At 41.2% G+C, this 20,236-nt stretch overlaps 1 protein-coding gene across 2 annotated transcripts in view; it reads right to left on the reverse strand.

Annotated features, from left to right (window-relative positions):
• LOC118376134 (gamma-aminobutyric acid receptor subunit alpha-5-like) overlaps window positions 1–20,236 on the reverse strand; it is a 98,715-nt gene that overhangs the window by 31,906 nt on the left and 46,573 nt on the right. For both annotated transcript variants that reach the window (XM_052468188.1, XM_052468199.1), the window contains exon 7: window positions 19,906–20,049. In XM_052468188.1, the coding sequence (XP_052324148.1) occupies window positions 19,906–20,049 (144 nt within the window). The remainder of the gene's footprint in view (window positions 1–19,905; window positions 20,050–20,236) is intronic.

A 20,236-nucleotide genomic window follows, 5' to 3' on the forward strand; every position in this document is an offset into this window, starting at 1 on the left:
AGTTGTTAGGATCAGTATGTCAGTGACAGTAGTTGTTAGGATCAGTATGTCGGTGACAGTAGTTGTTAGGATCAGTATGTCAGTGACGGTAGTTGTTAGGATCAGTATGTCCATGACGGTAGTTGTTAGGATCAGTATGTCAGTGACAGTAGTTGTTAGGATCAGTATGTCCATGACAGTAGTTGTTAGGATCAGTATGTCAGTGACAGTAGTTGTTAGGATCAGTATGTCCATGACAGTAGTTGTTAGGATCAGTATGTCAGTGACAGTAGTTGTTAGGATCAGTATGTCAGTGACAGTAGTTGTTAGGATCAGTATGTCCGTGACAGTAGTTGTTAGGATCGGTATGTCCATGACATGAGTTAATAGGATCAGTATGTCAGTGACAGTAGTTGTTAGGATCAGTATGTCAGTGACAGTAGTTGTTAGGATCAGTATGTCCATGACAGTAGTTGTTAGGATCGGTATGTCCATGACATGAGTTAATAGGATCAGTATGTCAGTGACAGTAGTTGTTAGGATCAGTATGTCAGTGACAGTAGTTGTTAGGATCAGTATGTCCGTGACAGTAGTTGTTAGGATCGGTATGTCCATGATATGAGTTAATAGGATCAGTACGTCAGTGACAGTAGTTGTTAGGATCAGTATGTCAATGACAGTAGTTGTTAGGATCAGTATGTCCATGACAGTAGTTGTTAGGATCAGTATGTCCATGACAGTAGTTGTTAGGATCAGTATGTCAGTGACAGTAGTTGTTAGGATCAGTATGTCAGTGACAGTAGTTGTTAGGATCGGTATGTCAGTGACAGTAGTTGTTAGGATCAGTATGTCCATGACAGTAGTTGTTAGGATCAGTATGTCCATGACAGTAGTTGTTAGGATCAGTATGTCAGTGACAGTAGTTGTTAGGATCAGTATGTCCATGACAGTAGTTGTTAGGATCAGTATGTCAGTGACAGTAGTTGTTAGGATCAGTATGTCAGTGACAGTAGTTGTTAGGATCAGTATGTCCGTGACAGTAGTTGTTAGGATCGGTATGTCCATGACAGGAGTTAATAGGATCAGTACGTCAGTGACAGTAGTTGTTAGGATCAGTATGTCCATGACAGTAGTTGTTAGGATCAGTATGTCCATGACAGTAGTTGTTAGGATCAGTACGTCAGTGACAGTAGTTGTTAGGATCAGTATGTCAGTGACAGTAGTTGTTAGGATCAGTATGTCAGTGACAGTAGTTGTTAGGATCAGTATGTCCATGACAGTAGTTGTTAGGATCAGTATGTCAGTGACAGTAGTTGTTAGGATCAGTATGTCAGTGACAGTAGTTGTTAGGATCGGTATGTCAGTGACAGTAGTTGTTAGGATCAGTATGTCAGTGACAGTAGTTGTTAGGATCGGTATGTCCGTGACAGGAGTTAATAGGATCAGTATGTCAGTGACAGTAGTTGTTAGGATCAGTACGTCAGTGACGGTAGTTGTTAGGATCAGTATGTCAGTGACAGTAGTTGTTAGGATCAGTATGTCAGTGACAGTAGTTGTTAGGATCAGTATGTCAGTGACAGTAGTTGTTAGGATCAGTATGTCAGTGACAGTAGTTGTTAGGATCAGTATGTCAGTGACAGTAGTTGTTAGGATCGGTATGTCCATCACAGTAGTTGTTAGGATCAGTATGTCAGTGACAGTAGTTGTTAGGATCAGTATGTCCATGACAGTAGTTGTTAGGATCGGTATGTCCGTGACAGTAGTTGTTAGGATCAGTATGTCAGTGACAGTAGTTGTTAGGATCGGTATGTCCATGACAGTAGTTGTTAGGATCAGTATGTCAGTGACAGTAGTTGTTAGGATCAGTATGTCAGTGACAGTAGTTGTTAGGATCGGTATGTCAGTGACAGTAGTTGTTAGGATCAGTATGTCCATGACAGTAGTTGTTAGGATCGGTATGTCAGTGACAGTAGTTGTTAGGATCAGTATGTCCATGACAGTAGTTGTTAGGATCAGTACGTCAGTGACAGTAGTTGTTAGGATCAGTATGTCCATGACAGTAGTTGTTAGGATCAGTATGTCCATGACAGTAGTTGTTAGGATCAGTATGTCCATGACAGTAGTTGTTAGGATCAGTATGTCAGTGACAGTAGTTGTTAGGATCAGTATGTCAGTGACAGTAGTTGTTAGGATCAGTATGTCAGTGACAGTAGTTGTTAGGATCAGTATGTCCATGACAGTAGTTGTTAGGATCAGTATGTCAGTGACAGTAGTTGTTAGGATCAGTATGTCCATGACAGTAGTTGTTAGGATCAGTATGTCAGTGACAGTAGTTGTTAGGATCAGTATGTCCATGACAGTAGTTGTTAGGATCAGTATGTCAGTGACAGTAGTTGTTAGGATCAGTATGTCAGTGACAGTAGTTGTTAGGATCAGTATGTCCGTGACAGTAGTTGTTAGGATCGGTATGTCCATGACATGAGTTAATAGGATCAGTATGTCAGTGACAGTAGTTGTTAGGATCAGTATGTCAGTGACAGTAGTTGTTAGGATCAGTATGTCCATGACAGTAGTTGTTAGGATCGGTATGTCCATGACATGAGTTAATAGGATCAGTATGTCAGTGACAGTAGTTGTTAGGATCAGTATGTCAGTGACAGTAGTTGTTAGGATCAGTATGTCCGTGACAGTAGTTGTTAGGATCGGTATGTCCATGACATGAGTTAATAGGATCAGTACGTCAGTGACAGTAGTTGTTAGGATCAGTATGTCAATGACAGTAGTTGTTAGGATCAGTATGTCCATGACAGTAGTTGTTAGGATCAGTATGTCCATGACAGTAGTTGTTAGGATCAGTATGTCAGTGACAGTAGTTGTTAGGATCAGTATGTCAGTGACAGTAGTTGTTAGGATCGGTATGTCAGTGACAGTAGTTGTTAGGATCAGTATGTCCATGACAGTAGTTGTTAGGATCAGTATGTCCATGACAGTAGTTGTTAGGATCAGTATGTCAGTGACAGTAGTTGTTAGGATGAGTATGTCCATGACAGTAGTTGTTAGGATCAGTATGTCAGTGACAGTAGTTGTTAGGATCAGTATGTCAGTGACAGTAGTTGTTAGGATCAGTATGTCCGTGACAGTAGTTGTTAGGATCGGTATGTCCATGACAGGAGTTAATAGGATCAGTACGTCAGTGACAGTAGTTGTTAGGATCAGTATGTCCATGACAGTAGTTGTTAGGATCAGTATGTCCATGACAGTAGTTGTTAGGATCAGTACGTCAGTGACAGTAGTTGTTAGGATCAGTATGTCAGTGACAGTAGTTGTTAGGATCAGTATGTCAGTGACAGTAGTTGTTAGGATCAGTATGTCCATGACAGTAGTTGTTAGGATCAGTATGTCAGTGACAGTAGTTGTTAGGATCAGTATGTCAGTGACAGTAGTTGTTAGGATCGGTATGTCAGTGACAGTAGTTGTTAGGATCAGTATGTCAGTGACAGTAGTTGTTAGGATCGGTATGTCCGTGACAGGAGTTAATAGGATCAGTATGTCAGTGACAGTAGTTGTTAGGATCAGTACGTCAGTGACAGTAGTTGTTAGGATCAGTATGTCAGTGACAGTAGTTGTTAGGATCAGTATGTCAGTGACAGTAGTTGTTAGGATCAGTATGTCCGTGACAGTAGTTGTTAGGATCAGTATGTCAGTGACAGTAGTTGTTAGATCAGTATGTCAGTGACAGTAGTTGTTAGGATCGGTATGTCCATCACAGTAGTTGTTAGGATCAGTATGTCAGTGACAGTAGTTGTTAGGATCAGTATGTCCATGACAGTAGTTGTTAGGATCGGTATGTCCGTGACAGTAGTTGTTAGGATCAGTATGTCAGTGACAGTAGTTGTTAGGATCGGTATGTCCATGACAGTAGTTGTTAGGATCCGTATGTCAGTGACAGTAGTTGTTAGGATCAGTATGTCAGTGACAGTAGTTGTTAGGATCGGTATGTCAGTGACAGTAGTTGTTAGGATCAGTATGTCCATGACAGTAGTTGTTAGGATCGGTATGTCAGTGACAGTAGTTGTTAGGATCAGTATGTCCATGACAGTAGTTGTTAGGATCAGTATGTCCATGACAGTAGTTGTTAGGATCAGTATGTCCATGACGGTAGTTGTTAGGATCAGTATGTCCGTGACAGTAGTTGTTAGGATCAGTATGTCCATGACAGTAGTTGTTAGGATCAGTATGTCCATGACAGTAGTTGTTAGGATCAGTATGTCAGTGACAGTAGTTGTTAGGATCAGTATGTCCATGACAGTAGTTGTTAGGATCAGTATGTCAGTGACAGTAGTTGTTAGGATCAGTATGTCCGTGACAGTAGTTGTTAGGATCAGTATGTCCGTGACAGTAGTTGTTAGGATCAGTATGTCCATGACAGTAGTTGTTAGGATCAGTATGTCCATGACAGTAGTTGTTAGGATCAGTATGTCAGTGACAGTAGTTGTTAGGATCAGTATGTCCATCACAGTAGTTGTTAGGATCGGTATGTCCGTGACAGGAGTTAATAGGATCAGTATGTCAGTGACAGTAGTTGTTAGGATCAGTATGTCAGTGACAGTAGTTGTTAGGATCAGTATGTCCATGACAGGAGTTAATAGGATCAGTATGTCAGTGACAGTAGTTGTTAGGATCAGTATGTCCATGACAGGAGTTAATAGGATCAGTATGTCAGTGACAGTAGTTGTTAGGATCAGTATGTCCATGACAGTAGTTGTTAGGATCGGTATGTCCATCACAGTAGTTGTTAGGATCAGTATGTCCGTGACAGTAGTTGTTAGGATCAGTATGTCCATGACAGTAGTTGTTAGGATCAGTATGTCAGTGACAGTAGTTGTTAGGATCAGTATGTCAGTGACAGTAGTTGTTAGGATCAGTATGTCCATGACAGGAGTTAATAGGATCAGTATGTCCATGACAGGAGTTAATAGGATCAGTATGTCAGTGACAGTAGTTGTTAGGATCACTATGTCCATGACAGCAGTTGTTAGGATCAGTATGTCCGTGACAGTAGTTGTTAGGATCAGTATGTCCATGACAGCAGTTGTTAGGATCAGTATGTCCATGACAGCAGTTGTTAGGATCAGTATGTCTGTGACAGGAGTTAATAGGATCAGTATGTCAGTGACAGTAGTTGTTAGGATCAGTATGTCGTGACAGTAGTTGTTAGGATCAGTATGTCCATGACAGCAGTTGTTAGGATCAGTATGTCCGTGACAGCAGTTGTTAGGATCGGTATGTCAGTGACAGTAGTTGTTAGGATCAGTATGTCAGTGACAGTAGTTGTTAGGATCAGTATGTCCATCACAGTAGTTGTTAGGATCAGTATGTCCGTGACAATAGTTGTTAGGATCGGTATGTCCATGACAGGAGTTAATAGGATCAGTATGTCAGTGACAGTAGTTGTTAGGATCGGTATGTCAGTGACAGTAGTTGTTAGGATCAGTATGTCCCATGACAGAAGTTGTTAGGATCAGTATGTCCATGACAGGAGTTAATAGGATCAGTATGTCAGTGACAGTAGTTGTTAGGATCAGTATGTCCATGACAGGAGTTAATAGGATCAGTATGTCAGTGACAGTAGTTGTTAGGATCGGTATGTCAGTGACAGTAGTTGTTAGGATCAGTATGTCAGTGACAGTAGTTGTTAGGATCGGTATGTCAGTGACAGTAGTTGTTAGGATCGGTATGTCCGTGACAGTAGTTGTTAGGATCAGTATGTCAGTGACAGTAGTTGTTAGGATCAGTATGTCAGTGACAGTAGTTGTTAGGATCAGTATGTCCATGACAGTAGTTGTTAGGATCAGTATGTCAGTGACAGTAGTTGTTAGGATCAGTATGTCAGTGACAGTAGTTGTTAGGATCAGTATGTCAGTGACAGTAGTTGTTAGGATCGGTATGTCAGTGACAGTAGTTGTTAGGATCAGTATGTCCATGACAGTAGTTGTTAGGATCAGTATGTCCATGACAGTAGTTGTTAGGATCAGTATGTCCATCACAGTAGTTGTTAGGATCAGTATGTCCATCACAGTAGTTGTTAGGATCAGTATGTCCGTGACAGCAGTTGTTAGGATCGGTATGTCCATGACATACATTAAGGGAAGAATTCGGCAGTACCTGTATGGTTAGTGAGAAAGTCCATATTGCAAATGTACGGTCCCTTACTAGACGTCCGAAATCGTTTGTAAAATTCGCGGACGGCGTCGGGCCGAGCGGCAGGGCCGGACCTACCAGGAAGTCATCAAATGAACGTTGTCGGACATTCGGTTTCCGTTTTACAAAAATAATAAGATTTATGTCATTTTTCCCATGTCCCGGAAATTCCCACAAGAGGGCATAAGCAATCATATGGCTATTGCTACAAAACATCACGATTCACGACGGGGCCTTATCTCGAAAACTGAAAATATTTAGAAGCCGAAACTCGGTGAGCGTAGGGGCGGCATAATGGGCAGTTGGCCCCGAACAAGATGGCGTCTAGGCCTCAACGGTTTTTGAGTTATGGCCATTTATCTGGGATTAAAGGTCCAAATGAAAATAGAGAAATTATTTTTCCACTTCACGTCAAAGTCAAGGAGCCTCCGGTGTCAATAAAAAAGAACCAGCCATTTATCTATCGTCATTTAAGAGAAATCGCACAACGACACCTTGGTGATGTTCACGGATAGGTGTTTTTTTTTTCAACGGTTACAGATCCAGTTGCAGGTTGTTCTTACGAATCTTTTTAAAGTGTGCTGCGGAGCTCTGCGAGATTTCTGTGATTTTCTATGATTTTCTGAAATAACACACACTCACTAAACCCTCCGTAAATAACTCAGTTCTTAACGTAAAGACTTAAAACTCGGGATTCTGTAAAGGCATACCCCAATCATGATATGAGTTTATTTATAGCTTCCTGTGCCAACCGGAAGTGCCTTTAATGGTGTCACAGTGGCAGTTTCCATGGGTTAAAAGGTCAGATCTTTTCAAAACTTCATATGTGTGACTAGGTAACCCTCGTGAACTGTAAATCAGTCATTTCTCCCAGCAGATGTCAAAGAAAAGCTCTCACACGCACACACAGCAAGGATGGAGTGAAAAAGTGTGGTTCTTAAAGACACAGAGAGCAGGCAATGGCATAAACATAATGTCTAGGCCGTGCCGAGTTCAACGAGATATCCCGCTTGACCGTAGCTCGCTCGGTCTGAGCGCAGCGACCATTAGAAAAGTAGGCCCAAAATGAAGCCTGCCCCACAACGTCATTTGCTTTTGGGTGACAGTGAGAGAACCGTTAGGGTGAGAAGCACAATTCGACCTCAGGTATGTTCCTAAGGTCCTTCCGATCCGTGCAAGCCTAACGTTGACAGTGTGGCATTAACCCTTAATAGTTAAAAGATGGTGTTTACTTCAAAAAGTTTGCATTGATTTCTCTCCCCATAGGAATACATTGCCTTTACCCCTAAATTCAACCTGAAGTCTATATGGGTTATGAATGCCGTATGAACCTGTCTTTGGTAACAGTCCATCAGGCCAGTATGAGGTCTACCTGTGTTGATTCTAAGCTTCCTGGACCAACCGGAAGTGGTTAAAATCACCCTAAAAGTGTTTTTCCATTACCTGCCTGCAGTTTGATAGACATAGTGCATTCAACCCTGTGTAAATCAGTCAATTCTTAACGTAAGGACTTAAAACTCAGGATTCTGTAAAAGCATAGCCCAGTGAGGATATGTGTTGACTTATAGCTTCCTGTGACAACCGGAAGTGCCTTAATTGGTGTCTCAGGGGCTGTTTCGAGGGGTTAAAAAAGTCAGATCTGTCCAAAACTTCATATGTGTGATTAGGCAACCCCCATGAACTGTAAATCAGTCATTTTTCCCATAAAATTTCAAAGGAAAACTAAATCACACAGACACACAACTTGGAAGGAGGGACGTATTGGGGGTTGTAGAGACAGACAGTGCCTCCAATAGTTAGCTTTGTTCGAGCTAAAAAGAACCGTCAGACCTAGAGTTCCGAAACTTTAGAAACCTGTTCTAGACCTCGGGTCGATAGTGCGTGGTGAGTTAGGTGGCTCTAGAAGGTTCTCGGACCGAGAAATAGCCTCGTACATTTGCAATGATTTCAATTCATTTTGACCATTACGAAAATGGCGACATTTAGAAAAGTCTCAGAGACACAAGACTAGGTGCATTGGAACCGGCTCGGCCCATAGAGACGGACCCCAACGTTTCGGTCCGATCGCTCATTCAAGGACCCCATAGCAAGGCATGGAAAAAGTGGATTTTCAGCACCAATTAGGGTTTTACTCGGGCACCGAAGGACCTATCGAGCCGAAACTCGGGATTCGGGGTCGCCTCACATAGGCCTTCACATAATGTCTGACCTGGACCCGCAGCTAGAACGTAACTATGTGTTTTACGTTTTTATTATGTTTTAAACTAATGGCGCTGTGAATTATGGGCCTGCTCTGACATATGTGATAGTTGGCTTCTAAATGAGTTGGAAAAAGTGGGTTTGGTGTCAATTGGTATCAGTTTGGTGTCAGAATGACATCTAATTGACTGGTGGACACTGACTTGCTAGTTGACTTTTGTACATTAGCAATATGTTTAAACGGAGAGGGACCATCACCAAAATGGCATTCTGAAATCAACACAAAAAATGGCATCACCATAGTCTCCAGGCTGTGCAGAGTTCAACGAGACGCCCGCTTGACCGTAGCTCGCTCTGAGTGCAGCGACCTTGAAAAAAAAAAGAAGGCGCAAAGGAAGCCTGGCCCTCAATGTCATTTGCTTTTGGGTGACAGTGAGAGAACCGTTAGGGTGAGAAGCACAATTCGACCTCAGGTACGTTCCTGAGGTCCTCCCGATCCGTGCAAGCCTAACCTTGACCATGTGGCATTAACCCTTAATAGTTAAAATAAGGTGTTTACTTCAAAGAGTTTGCATTGACTTCTCTCCCCATAGGAATACATTGCCTGCACCCCTAAATTCAACCTGAAGCCTATGTGGGTTATGAATGACTTATGAACCTGTCTTCTATGACAGTCCATCAGACCACTATGAGGTCTACCTGTGCCAATTATAAGCTTCCTGAAGCAACCGGAAGTGGTTGAAATCACCTTATCAGTGTTGATCCATACACTGCATGCAGTTTGATAGACATAGTGCATTCAACCCTGTGTAGATCAGTCAATTCTTAACTTAAAGACTTAAAACTCAGGATTCTGTAAGTGGCTATGTCAATCAAGACATGTGTTTACTTATAGCTTCCTGTGCCAACCGGAAGTGCCTTTAATTGGGTCACACTGTCTGTTTTGAAGGGTTAGAAAAGTCACATCTCTCCAAAACTTCATATGTGTGACCAGGTAACCCTCCTAAACTGTAAATCAGTCATTTCTCCCAGCAGATGTCAAAGAAAAGCTCTCACACGCACACACAGCAAGGATGGAGTGAAAAAGTGTGGTTCTTAAAGACACAGAGAGCAGGCAATGGCATAAACATAATGTCTAGGCCGTGCCGAGTTCAACGAGATATCCCGCTTGACCGTAGCTCGCTCGGTCTGAGCGCAGCGACCATTAGAAAAGTAGGCCCAAAATGAAGCCTGCCCCACAACGTCATTTGCTTTTGGGTGACAGTGAGAGAACCGTTAGGGTGAGAAGCACAATTCGACCTCAGGTACGTTCCTAAGGTCCTTCCGATCCGTGCAAGCCTAACGTTGACCGTGTGGCATTAACCCTTAATAGTTAAAAGAAGGTGTTTACTTCAAATAGTTTGCATTGATTTCTCTCCCCATAGGAATACATTGCCTGCACCCCTAAATTCAACCTGAAGTCTATATGGGTTATGAATGCCGTATGAACCTGTCTTTGGTAACAGTCCATCAGGCCAGTATGAGGTCTACCTGTGTTGATTCTAGGCTTCCTGGACCAACCGGAAGTGGTTAAAATCACCCTAAAAGTGTTTTTCCATTACCTGCCTGCAGTTTGATAGACATAGTGCATTCAACCCTGTGTAAATCAGTCAATTCTTAACGTAAGGACTTAAAACTCAGGATTCTGTAAGTTTCTATGTCAATCAAGACATGGGTTTACTTATAGCTTCCTGTGCCAACCGGAAGTGCCTTTAATGATGTCACAGTGGCAGTTTCCATGGGTTAAAAAGGTCAGATCTTTTCAAAACTTCATATGTGTGACTAGGTAACCCTCGTGAACTGTAAATCAGTCATTTCTCCCAGCAGATGTCAAAGAAAAGCTCTCACACGCACACACAGCAAGGATGGAGTGAAAAGGTGTGGTTCTTAAAGACACAGAGAGCAGGCAATGGCATAAACATAATGTCTAGGCCGTGCCGAGTTCAACGAGATATCCCGCTTGACCGTAGCTCGCTCGGTCTGAGCGCAGCGACCATTAGAAAAGTAGGCCCAAAATGAAGCCTGCCCCACAACGTCATTTGCTTTTGGGTGACAGTGAGAGAACCGTTAGGGTGAGAAGCACAATTCGACCTCAGGTATGTTCCTAAGGTCCTTCCGATCCGTGCAAGCCTAACGTTGACAGTGTGGCATTAACCCTTAATAGTTAAAAGAAGGTGTTTACTTCAAATAGTTTGCATTGATTTCTCTCCCCATAGGAATACATTGCCTGCACCCCTAAATTCAACCTGAAGTCTATATGGGTTATGAATGCCGTATGAACCTGTCTTTGGTAACAGTCCATCAGGCCAGTATGAGGTCTACCTGTGTTGATTCTAGGCTTCCTGGACCAACCGGAAGTGGTTAAAATCACCCTAAAAGTGTTTTTCCATTACCTGCCTGCAGTTTGATAGACATAGTGCATTCAACCCTGTGTAAATCAGTCAATTCTTAACGTAAGGACTTAAAACTCAGGATTCTGTAAGTTTCTATGTCAATCAAGACATGGGTTTACTTATAGCTTCCTGTGCCAACCGGAAGTGCCTTTAATGATGTCACAGTGGCAGTTTCCAAGGGTTAAAAAGGTCAGATCTTTTCAAAACTTCATATGTGTGACTAGGTAACCCTCATGAACTGTAAATCAGTCATTTCTCCCAGCAGATGTCAAAGAAAAGCTCTCACACGCACACACAGCAAGGCTGGAGTGAAAAAGTGCGGTTCTCAAAGACACAGAGAGCAGGCAATGGCATAAACATAATCTCTAGGCCGTGCCGAGTTCAACGAGATATCCCGCTTGACCGTAGCTCGCTCGGTCTAAGCGCAGCGACCATTAGAAAATTAGGCCCAAAATGAAGCCTGCCCCACAACGTCATTTGCTTTTGGGTGACAGTGAGAGAACCGTTAGGGTGAGAAGCACAATTCGACCTCAGGTACGTTCCTAAGGTCCTTCCGATCCGTGCAAGCCTAACGTTGACCGTGTGGCATTAACCCTTAATAGTTAAAAGAAGGTGTTTACTTCAAATAGTTTGCATTGACTTCTCTCCCCATAGGAATACATTGCCTGCACCCCTAAATTCAACCTGAAGTCTATATGGGTTATGAATGCCGTATGAACCTGTCTTTGATAACAGTCCATCAGGCCAGTATGAGGTCTACCTGTGTTGATTCTAGGCTTCCTGGACCAACCGGAAGTGGTTAAAATCACCCTAAAAGTGTTTTTCCATTACCTGCCTGCAGTTTGATAGACATAGTGCATTCAACCCTGTGTAAATCAGTCAATTCTTAACGTAAGGACTTAAAACACAGGATTCTGTAAAAGCATAGCCCAGTGAGGATATGTGTTGACTTATAGCTTCCTGTGACAACCGGAAGTGCCTTAATTGGTGTCTCAGGGGCTGTTTCGAGGGGTTAAAAAAGTCAGATCTGTCCAAAACTTCATATGTGTGATTAGGCAACCCCCATGAACTGTAAATCAGTCATTTTTCCCATAAAATTTCAAAGGAAAACTAAATCACACAGACACACAACTTGGAAGGAGGGACGTATTGGGGGTTGTAGAGACAGACAGTGCCTCCAATAGTTAGCTTTGTTCGAGCTAAAAAGAACCGTCAGACCTAGAGTTCGAAACTTTAGAAACCTGTTCTAGACCTCGGGTCGATAGTGCGTGGTGAGTTAGGTGGCTCTAGAAGGTTCTCGGACCGAGAAATAGCCTCGTACATTTGCAATGATTTCAATTCATTTTGACCATTACGAAAATGGCGACATTTAGAAAAGTCTCAGAGACACAAGACTAGGTGCATTGGAACCGGCTCGGCCCATAGAGACGGACCCCAACGTTTCGGTCCGATAGCTCATTCAAGGACCCCATAGCAAGGCATGGAAAAAGTGGATTTTCAGCACCAATTAGGGTTTTACTCGGGCACCGAAGGACCTATCGAGCCGAAACTCGGGATTCGGGGTCGCCTCACATAGGCCTTCACATAATGTCTGACCTGGACCCGCAGCTAGAACGTAACTATGTGTTTTACGTTTTATTATGTTTTAAACTAAAGGCGCTGTGAATTATGGGCCTGCTCTGACATATATGATAGTTGGCTTCTAAATGAGTTGGAAAAAGTGGGTTTGGTGTCAATTGGTATCAGTTTGGTGTCAAAATGACATCTAATTGACTGATGGACACTGACTTGCTAGTTGACTTTTGTACATTAGCAATATGTTTAAACGGAGAGGGACCATCACCAAAAGTGACATTCTGAAATCAACCCTAACGAGCCATGGAGATGAACCAGAATCACTGCCCAGCTATCCCGAGTTCATCGGGCCAGTCAATTTCACATTCCTGCAGGATTTTTATAGCATGACAAATTCGTGATGGTACCTGCCCATTGAACCATATTGCAAATGCACAGTGACTTTGCAAAAGTGAGAAAACATAAACAAATGGACATGATGAAATCAACACAACAGGTGATGGAAATGTACAACTATCACTGCTCAGCCATCCTGTGTTCATCAGACCAGTCAATTTTGCATTTTTGAGCATGTCAAATTTCATATGGTAAATGCACATTGAAACATATTGCAAATGCGCGCGCACTTGCAATATGATTCTATAGTGTAAAAACATCACCTAATGGACATGATGAAATCAACACAACGAGTGATGGAAATGTACAACTATCACTGCTCGGCCATCCTGTGTCCATCAGACCAGTCAATTTTGCATTTTTGAGCATGTCAAATTTCATATGGTAAATGCACATTGAAACATATTGCAAATGCGCGCGCACTTGCAATATGATTCTATAGTGTAAAAACATCACCTAATGGACATGATGAAATCAACACAACGAGTGATGGAAATGTACAACTATCACTGCTCGGCCATCCTGTGTCCATCATACCAGTCAATTTTGCATTTTTGAGCATGTCAAATTTCATATGGTAAATGCACATTGAAACATATTGCAAATGCGCGCACTTGCAATATGATTCTATAGTGTAAAAACATCACCTAATGGACATGATGAAATCAACACAACGAGTGATGGAAATGTACAACTATCACTGCCCGGCCATCCTGTGTTCCCATAGCGAGCATTAATATCAGAATGACCGGTAAATGCATTTACAACCATATTTTAATTTTTGGGTTACCAGTTGCACAACAATGCACGTGCATTTGCAATATGATTCTATAGTGAAAAACATCACCTAATGGACATGATGAAATCAACACAACAAGTGATGGAAATGTACAACTATCACTGCTCGGCCATCCTGTGTTCATCAGACCAGTCAATTTCACATTCCTGCAGGATTTTTATAGCATGACAAATTCGTGATGGTACCTGCCCATTGAACCATATTGCAAATGCACAGTGACTTTGCAAAAGTGAGAAAACATAAACAAATGGACATGATGAAATCAACACAACAGGTGATGGAAATGTACAACTATCACTGCTCAGCCATCCTGTGTTCATCAGACCAGTCAATTTTGCATTTTTGAGCATGTCAAATTTCATATGGTAAATGCACATTGAAACATATTGCAAATGCGCGCGCACTTGCAATATGATTCTATAGTGAAAAACATCACCTAATGGACATGATGAAATCAACACAACGAGTGATGGAAATGTACAACTATCACTGCTCGGCCATCCTGTGTCCATCAGACCAGTCAATTTTGCATTTTTGAGCATGTCAAATTTCATATGGTAAATGCACATTGAAACATATTGCAAATGCGCGCGCACTTGCAATATGATTCTATAGTGTAAAAACATCACCTAATGGACATGATGAAATCAACACAACGAGTGATGGAAATGTACAACTATCACTGCCCGGCCATCCTGTGTTCCCATAGCGAGCATTAATATCAGAATGACCGGTAAATGCATTTACAACCATATTTTAATTTTTGGGTTACCAGTTGCACAACAATGCACGTGCATTTGCAATATGATTCTATAGTGAAAAAACATCACCTAATGGACATGATGAAATCAACACAACAAGTGATGGAAATGTACAACTATCACTGCTCGGCCATCCTGTGTTCATCAGACCAGTCAATTTCACATTCCTGCAGGATTTTTATAGCATGACAAATTCGTGATGGTACCTGCCCATTGAACCATATTGCAAATGCACAGTGACTTTGCAAAAGTGAGAAAACATAAACAAATGGACATGATGAAATCAACACAACAGGTGATGGAAATGTACAACTATCACTGCTCAGCCATCCTGTGTTCATCAGACCAGTCAATTTTGCATTTTTGAGCATGTCAAATTTCATATGGTAAATGCACATTGAAACATATTGCAAATGCGCGCACTTGCAATATGATTCTATAGTGAAAAAACATCACCTAATGGACATGATGAAATCAACACAACGAGTGATGGAAATGTACAACTATCACTGCTCGGCCATCCTGTGTCCATCAGACCAGTCAATTTTGCATTTTTGAGCATGTCAAATTTCATATGGTAAATGCACATTGAAACATATTGCAAATGCGCGCGCACTTGCAATATGATTCTATAGTGTAAAAACATCACCTAATGGACATGATGAAATCAACACAACGAGTGATGGAAATGTACAACTATCACTGCCCGGCCATCCTGTGTTCCCATAGCGAGCATTAATATCAGAATGACCGGTAAATGCATTTACAACCATATTTTTATTTTTGGGTTACCAGTTGCACAACAATGCACGTGCATTTGCAATATGATTCTATAGTGAAAAACATCACCTAATGGACATGATGAAATCAACACAACAAGTGATGGAAATGTACAACTATCACTGCTCGGCCATCCTGTGTTCATCAGACCAGTCAATTTCACATTCCTGCAGGATTTTTATAGCATGACAAATTCGTGATGGTACCTGCCCATTGAACCATATTGCAAATGCACAGTGACTTTGCAAAAGTGAGAAAACATAAACAAATGGACATGATGAAATCAACACAACAGGTGATGGAAATGTACAACTATCACTGCTCAGCCATCCTGTGTTCATCAGACCAGTCAATTTTGCATTTTTGAGCATGTCAAATTTCATATGGTAAATGCACATTGAAACATATTGCAAATGCGCGCGCACTTGCAATATGATTCTATAGTGAAAAACATCACCTAATGGACATGATGAAATCAACACAACGAGTGATGGAAATGTACAACTATCACTGCTCGGCCATCCTGTGTCCATCAGACCAGTCAATTTTGCATTTTTGAGCATGTCAAATTTCATATGGTAAATGCACATTGAAACATATTGCAAATGCGCGCGCACTTGCAATATGATTCTATAGTGTAAAAACATCACCTAATGGACATGATGAAATCAACACAACGAGTGATGGAAATGTACAACTATCACTGCCCGGCCATCCTGTGTTCCCATAGCGAGCATTAATATCAGAATGACCGGTAAATGCATTTACAACCATATTTTTATTTTTGGGTTACCAGTTGCACAACAATGCACGTGCATTTGCAATATGATTCTATAGTGAAAAACATCACCTAATGGACATGATGAAATCAACACAACGAGTGATGGAAATGTACAACTATCACTGCTCGGCCATCCTGTGTCCATCAGACCAGTCAATTTTGCATTTTTGAGCATTTCAAATTTCATATGGTAAATGCACATTGAAACATATTGCAAATGCGCGTGACTTGCAATATGATTCTATAGTGTAAAAACATCACCTAATGGACATGATGAAATCAACACAACGAGTGATGGAAATGTACAACTATCACTGCTCGGCCATCCTGTGTCCATCAGACCAGTCAATTTTGCATTTTGAGCATTTCAAATTTCATATGGTAAATGCACATTGAAACATATTGCAAATGCGCGCACTTGCAATATGATTCTATAGTGTAAAAACATCACCTAATGGACATGATGAAATCAACACAACGAGTGATGGAAATGTACAACTATCACTGCTCGGCCATCCTGTGTTCCCATAGCGGGCATTAATATCAGAATGACCGGTAAATGCATTCACAACCATATTTTCATTTTTGGGTTACCAGGTGCCTATTTTCAATCACCAGTTGCACAACATGTATCCATCAGAATATTTTAAACAGTCCATAAAGCACTCAGGACTGCCCCCATAGATAGAGGGCCGTAGTAGGGTACTCCCATAGCGGGCATGGATAATAGAGAGTCCAGAATGGTAAATGCATTTACAACCATATTTTAATTTTTGGGTTACCAGTTGCACAACAATGCACGTGCATTTGCAATATGATTCTATAGTGAAAAACATCACCTAATGGACATGATGAAATCAACACAACGAGTGATGGAAATGTACAACTATCACTGCTCGGCCATCCTGTGTCCATCAGACCAGTCAATTTTGCATTTTTGAGCATTTCAAATTTCATATGGTAAATGCACATTGAAACATATTGCAAATGCGCGCGCACTTTGCAATATGATTCTATAGTGTAAAAACATCACCTAATGGACATGATGAAATCAACACAACGAGTGATGGAAATGTACAACTATCACTGCCCGGCCATCCTGTGTTCCCATAGCGAGCATTAATATCAGAATGACCGGTAAATGCATTTACAACCATATTTTTATTTTTGGGTTACCAGTTGCACAACAATGCACGTGCATTTGCAATATGATTCTATAGTGAAAAACATCACCTAATGGACATGATGAAATCAACACAACGAGTGATGGAAATGTACAACTATCACTGCTCGGCCATCCTGTGTCCATCAGACCAGTCAATTTTGCATTTTTGAGCATTTCAAATTTCATATGGTAAATGCACATTGAAACATATTGCAAATGCGCGCGCACTTGCAATATGATTCTATAGTGTAAAAACATCACCTAATGGACATGATGAAATCAACACAACGAGTGATGGAAATGTACAACTATCACTGCTCGGCCATCCTGTGTCCATCAGACCAGTCAATTTTGCATTTTTGAGCATTTCAAATTTCATATGGTAAATGCACATTGAAACATATTGCAAATGCGCGCGCACTTGCAATATGATTCTATAGTGTAAAAACATCACCTAATGGACATGATGAAATCAACACAACGAGTGATGGAAATGTACAACTATCACTGCTCGGCCATCCTGTGTTCCCATAGCGGGCATTAATATCAGAATGACCGGTAAATGCATTCACAACCATATTTTCATTTTTGGGTTACCAGGTGCCTATTTTCAATCACCAGTTGCACAACATGCGTATCCATCAGAATATTTTAAACAGTCCATAAAGCACTCAGGACTGCCCCCATAGATAGAGGGCCGTAGTAGGGTACTCCCATAGCGGGCATGGATAATAGGAGTCCCGGTAAATGCATTTACAACCATATTTTAATTTTGGGTTACCAGTTGCACAACAATGCACGTGCATTTGCAATATGATTCTATAGTGAAAAACATCACCTAATGGACATGATGAAATCAACACAACGAGTGATGGAAATGAACAACTATCACTGCCAGGCCATCCTGTGTTCATCAGGCCAGTCAATTTCACATTTGCAGGATTTTTATAGCATGTCAAATTTCATATGGTACCTGCCCATTGAACCATATTGCAAATGCACAGTGACTTTGCTATAGTGAAAAACATCACCAAATGGACATGATGAAATCAACACAACGAGTGATGGAAAGGAACAACTATCACTGCTCGGCCATCCTGTGTTCATCAGACCAGTCAATTTTGCATTTTTGAGCAAGGTCAAATTTCATATGGTAAATGCACATTGAAACATATTGCAAATGCACGTGCACTTGCAATATGATTATATAGTGAAAAAACATCACAAAATGGACATGATGAAGTCAACACAACGAGTGATGGAAAGGAACAACTATCACTGCCCGGCCATCCCGAGTTCATCAGGCCAGTCAATTTTGCATTTCTGCAGGATTTTTGAGCATGTCAAATTTCTTACGTCATTTGGCCCACAAAAAATCCTTATGCACAATTAAAAAAATATATAAAAAAATATGATAATAAAATTGGACAAAAGTATATTCATACAGTTCTTACACATGTGTAATTGACAAAAAATTGAAAGAATTTCAAAAAACGGTCCAGAAAGCACTTTTTAAGGGTGTGTGAAGTTTTTACAAAATTTTGACATTTTTGACTTTTGACTTTTGACTTCCTATGAAATCATATTGGAATTGGACAAAACATATTCCTTATGCGCATGTAAAAAAAAAAAAAAAAAAAAAATTATGATAATAAAATTGGACAAAAGTATATTCATACAGTTCTTACACATGTGTAATTGACAAAAAATCGAAAGAATTTCGAAAAACGGTCCAGAAAGCACTTTTTTATGGGTGTGTGAAGTTTTTACAAAATTTTGACATTTTTGACTTTTGACTTTGACTTCCTATGAAATCATATTGGAATTGGACAAAACATATTCCTTATGCGCATATAAAAAAAAATTAAAAAATTATGATAATAAAATTGGACAAAAGTATATTCATACAGTTCTTACACATGTGTAATTGACAAAAAAATCGAAAGAATTTCGAAAAACGGTCCAGAAAGCACTTTTTTAAGGGGTGATAAGTTTTTGAAAAAAAGTTCATTTTTTCAAAATTTTACTTTTGGACATTAATTTGGGTTACATATCCAATATGAAAAACCCCGGTGGAGCGCATTTGCCCCCTGTTGAATTTTTAAAGTGTTACAACTGGCAATTACCATATGGCATTTGCAATACACTTTGGATGAATCAACGCCGAATTGGGTGGTATTGGCCAATGTGTATATGGTTTGTCCGATGCCAATGACATGCCATTCATTTTGTCCAATACAGGGGTATTCCCTGACAGGAGTTAATAGGATCAGTATGTCAGTGACAGTAGTTGTTAGGATCAGTATGTCCATGACAGTAGTTGTTAGGATCGGTATGGCAGTGAATGGGTGATTGGTAGGAGGATGAATAGGTGAGTAATAAGAGATTAGAATGATAACTTGCTGTCTGAGCTGCAGCCTGTGTCACACCCTGATCTGTTTCACCTGTCTTTGTGCTTGTCTCCACCCCCCCTCCAGGTGTCGCCCATCTTCTCCATTATCCCCAGTGTATTTATACCTGCGTCCTCTGTTTGTCTGTTGCCAGTTCGTCTTGTCTTGTCAGGCCTTGACAGCGTTCTTTCCTGCCTTCCCATTTCACTAGTTCTGTTTCTTAGGTTTTCCCGGGTTCGGACCATTCTGCCTGCCCTGACCCCGAGCCTATCTGCCGTTCTGTGCCTGCCTGCCTGACTCTGACCTGATCACGATCCTCTGCCTTCCCTCGACCTGCCCTTTGCCCCATGTTTCTAATAAATAATCTGAGAACTGTACTATCCACCTCCCGTGTCTACATCTGGGTCATATCCTGTCATGATACTATGTGTGATTTCGTGTGTGTACCTCTGCTAGTATAGATGTCCTCAGTGCCAGCGGTCTGTCCTATCAGATGATACTGGTTGAGTCGTGACCCCTCCTCTGCCACCACCACTGACTTGGCTGCTCCCTGAGTCCACGAATACACCACCTCAGACACAGGATACGCATCTAGAAAAGGAAACAGGAAACAGGATACGCATCTACAACAGGAGACAGGAAACAGGATATGCATCTCCAACAAGAGACAGGAAACAGGATACGCATCTACAACAGGAGACAGGAACCAGGATACGCATCTCCAACAAGAGACAGGAAACAGGATACGCATCTACAATAGGAGACAGGAAACAGGATA

The sequence above is a fragment of the Oncorhynchus keta genome, chromosome 1, assembly GCF_023373465.1.
Source record: "Oncorhynchus keta strain PuntledgeMale-10-30-2019 chromosome 1, Oket_V2, whole genome shotgun sequence".
NCBI classification, from domain to species: Eukaryota; Metazoa; Chordata; class Actinopteri; order Salmoniformes; family Salmonidae; genus Oncorhynchus; species Oncorhynchus keta.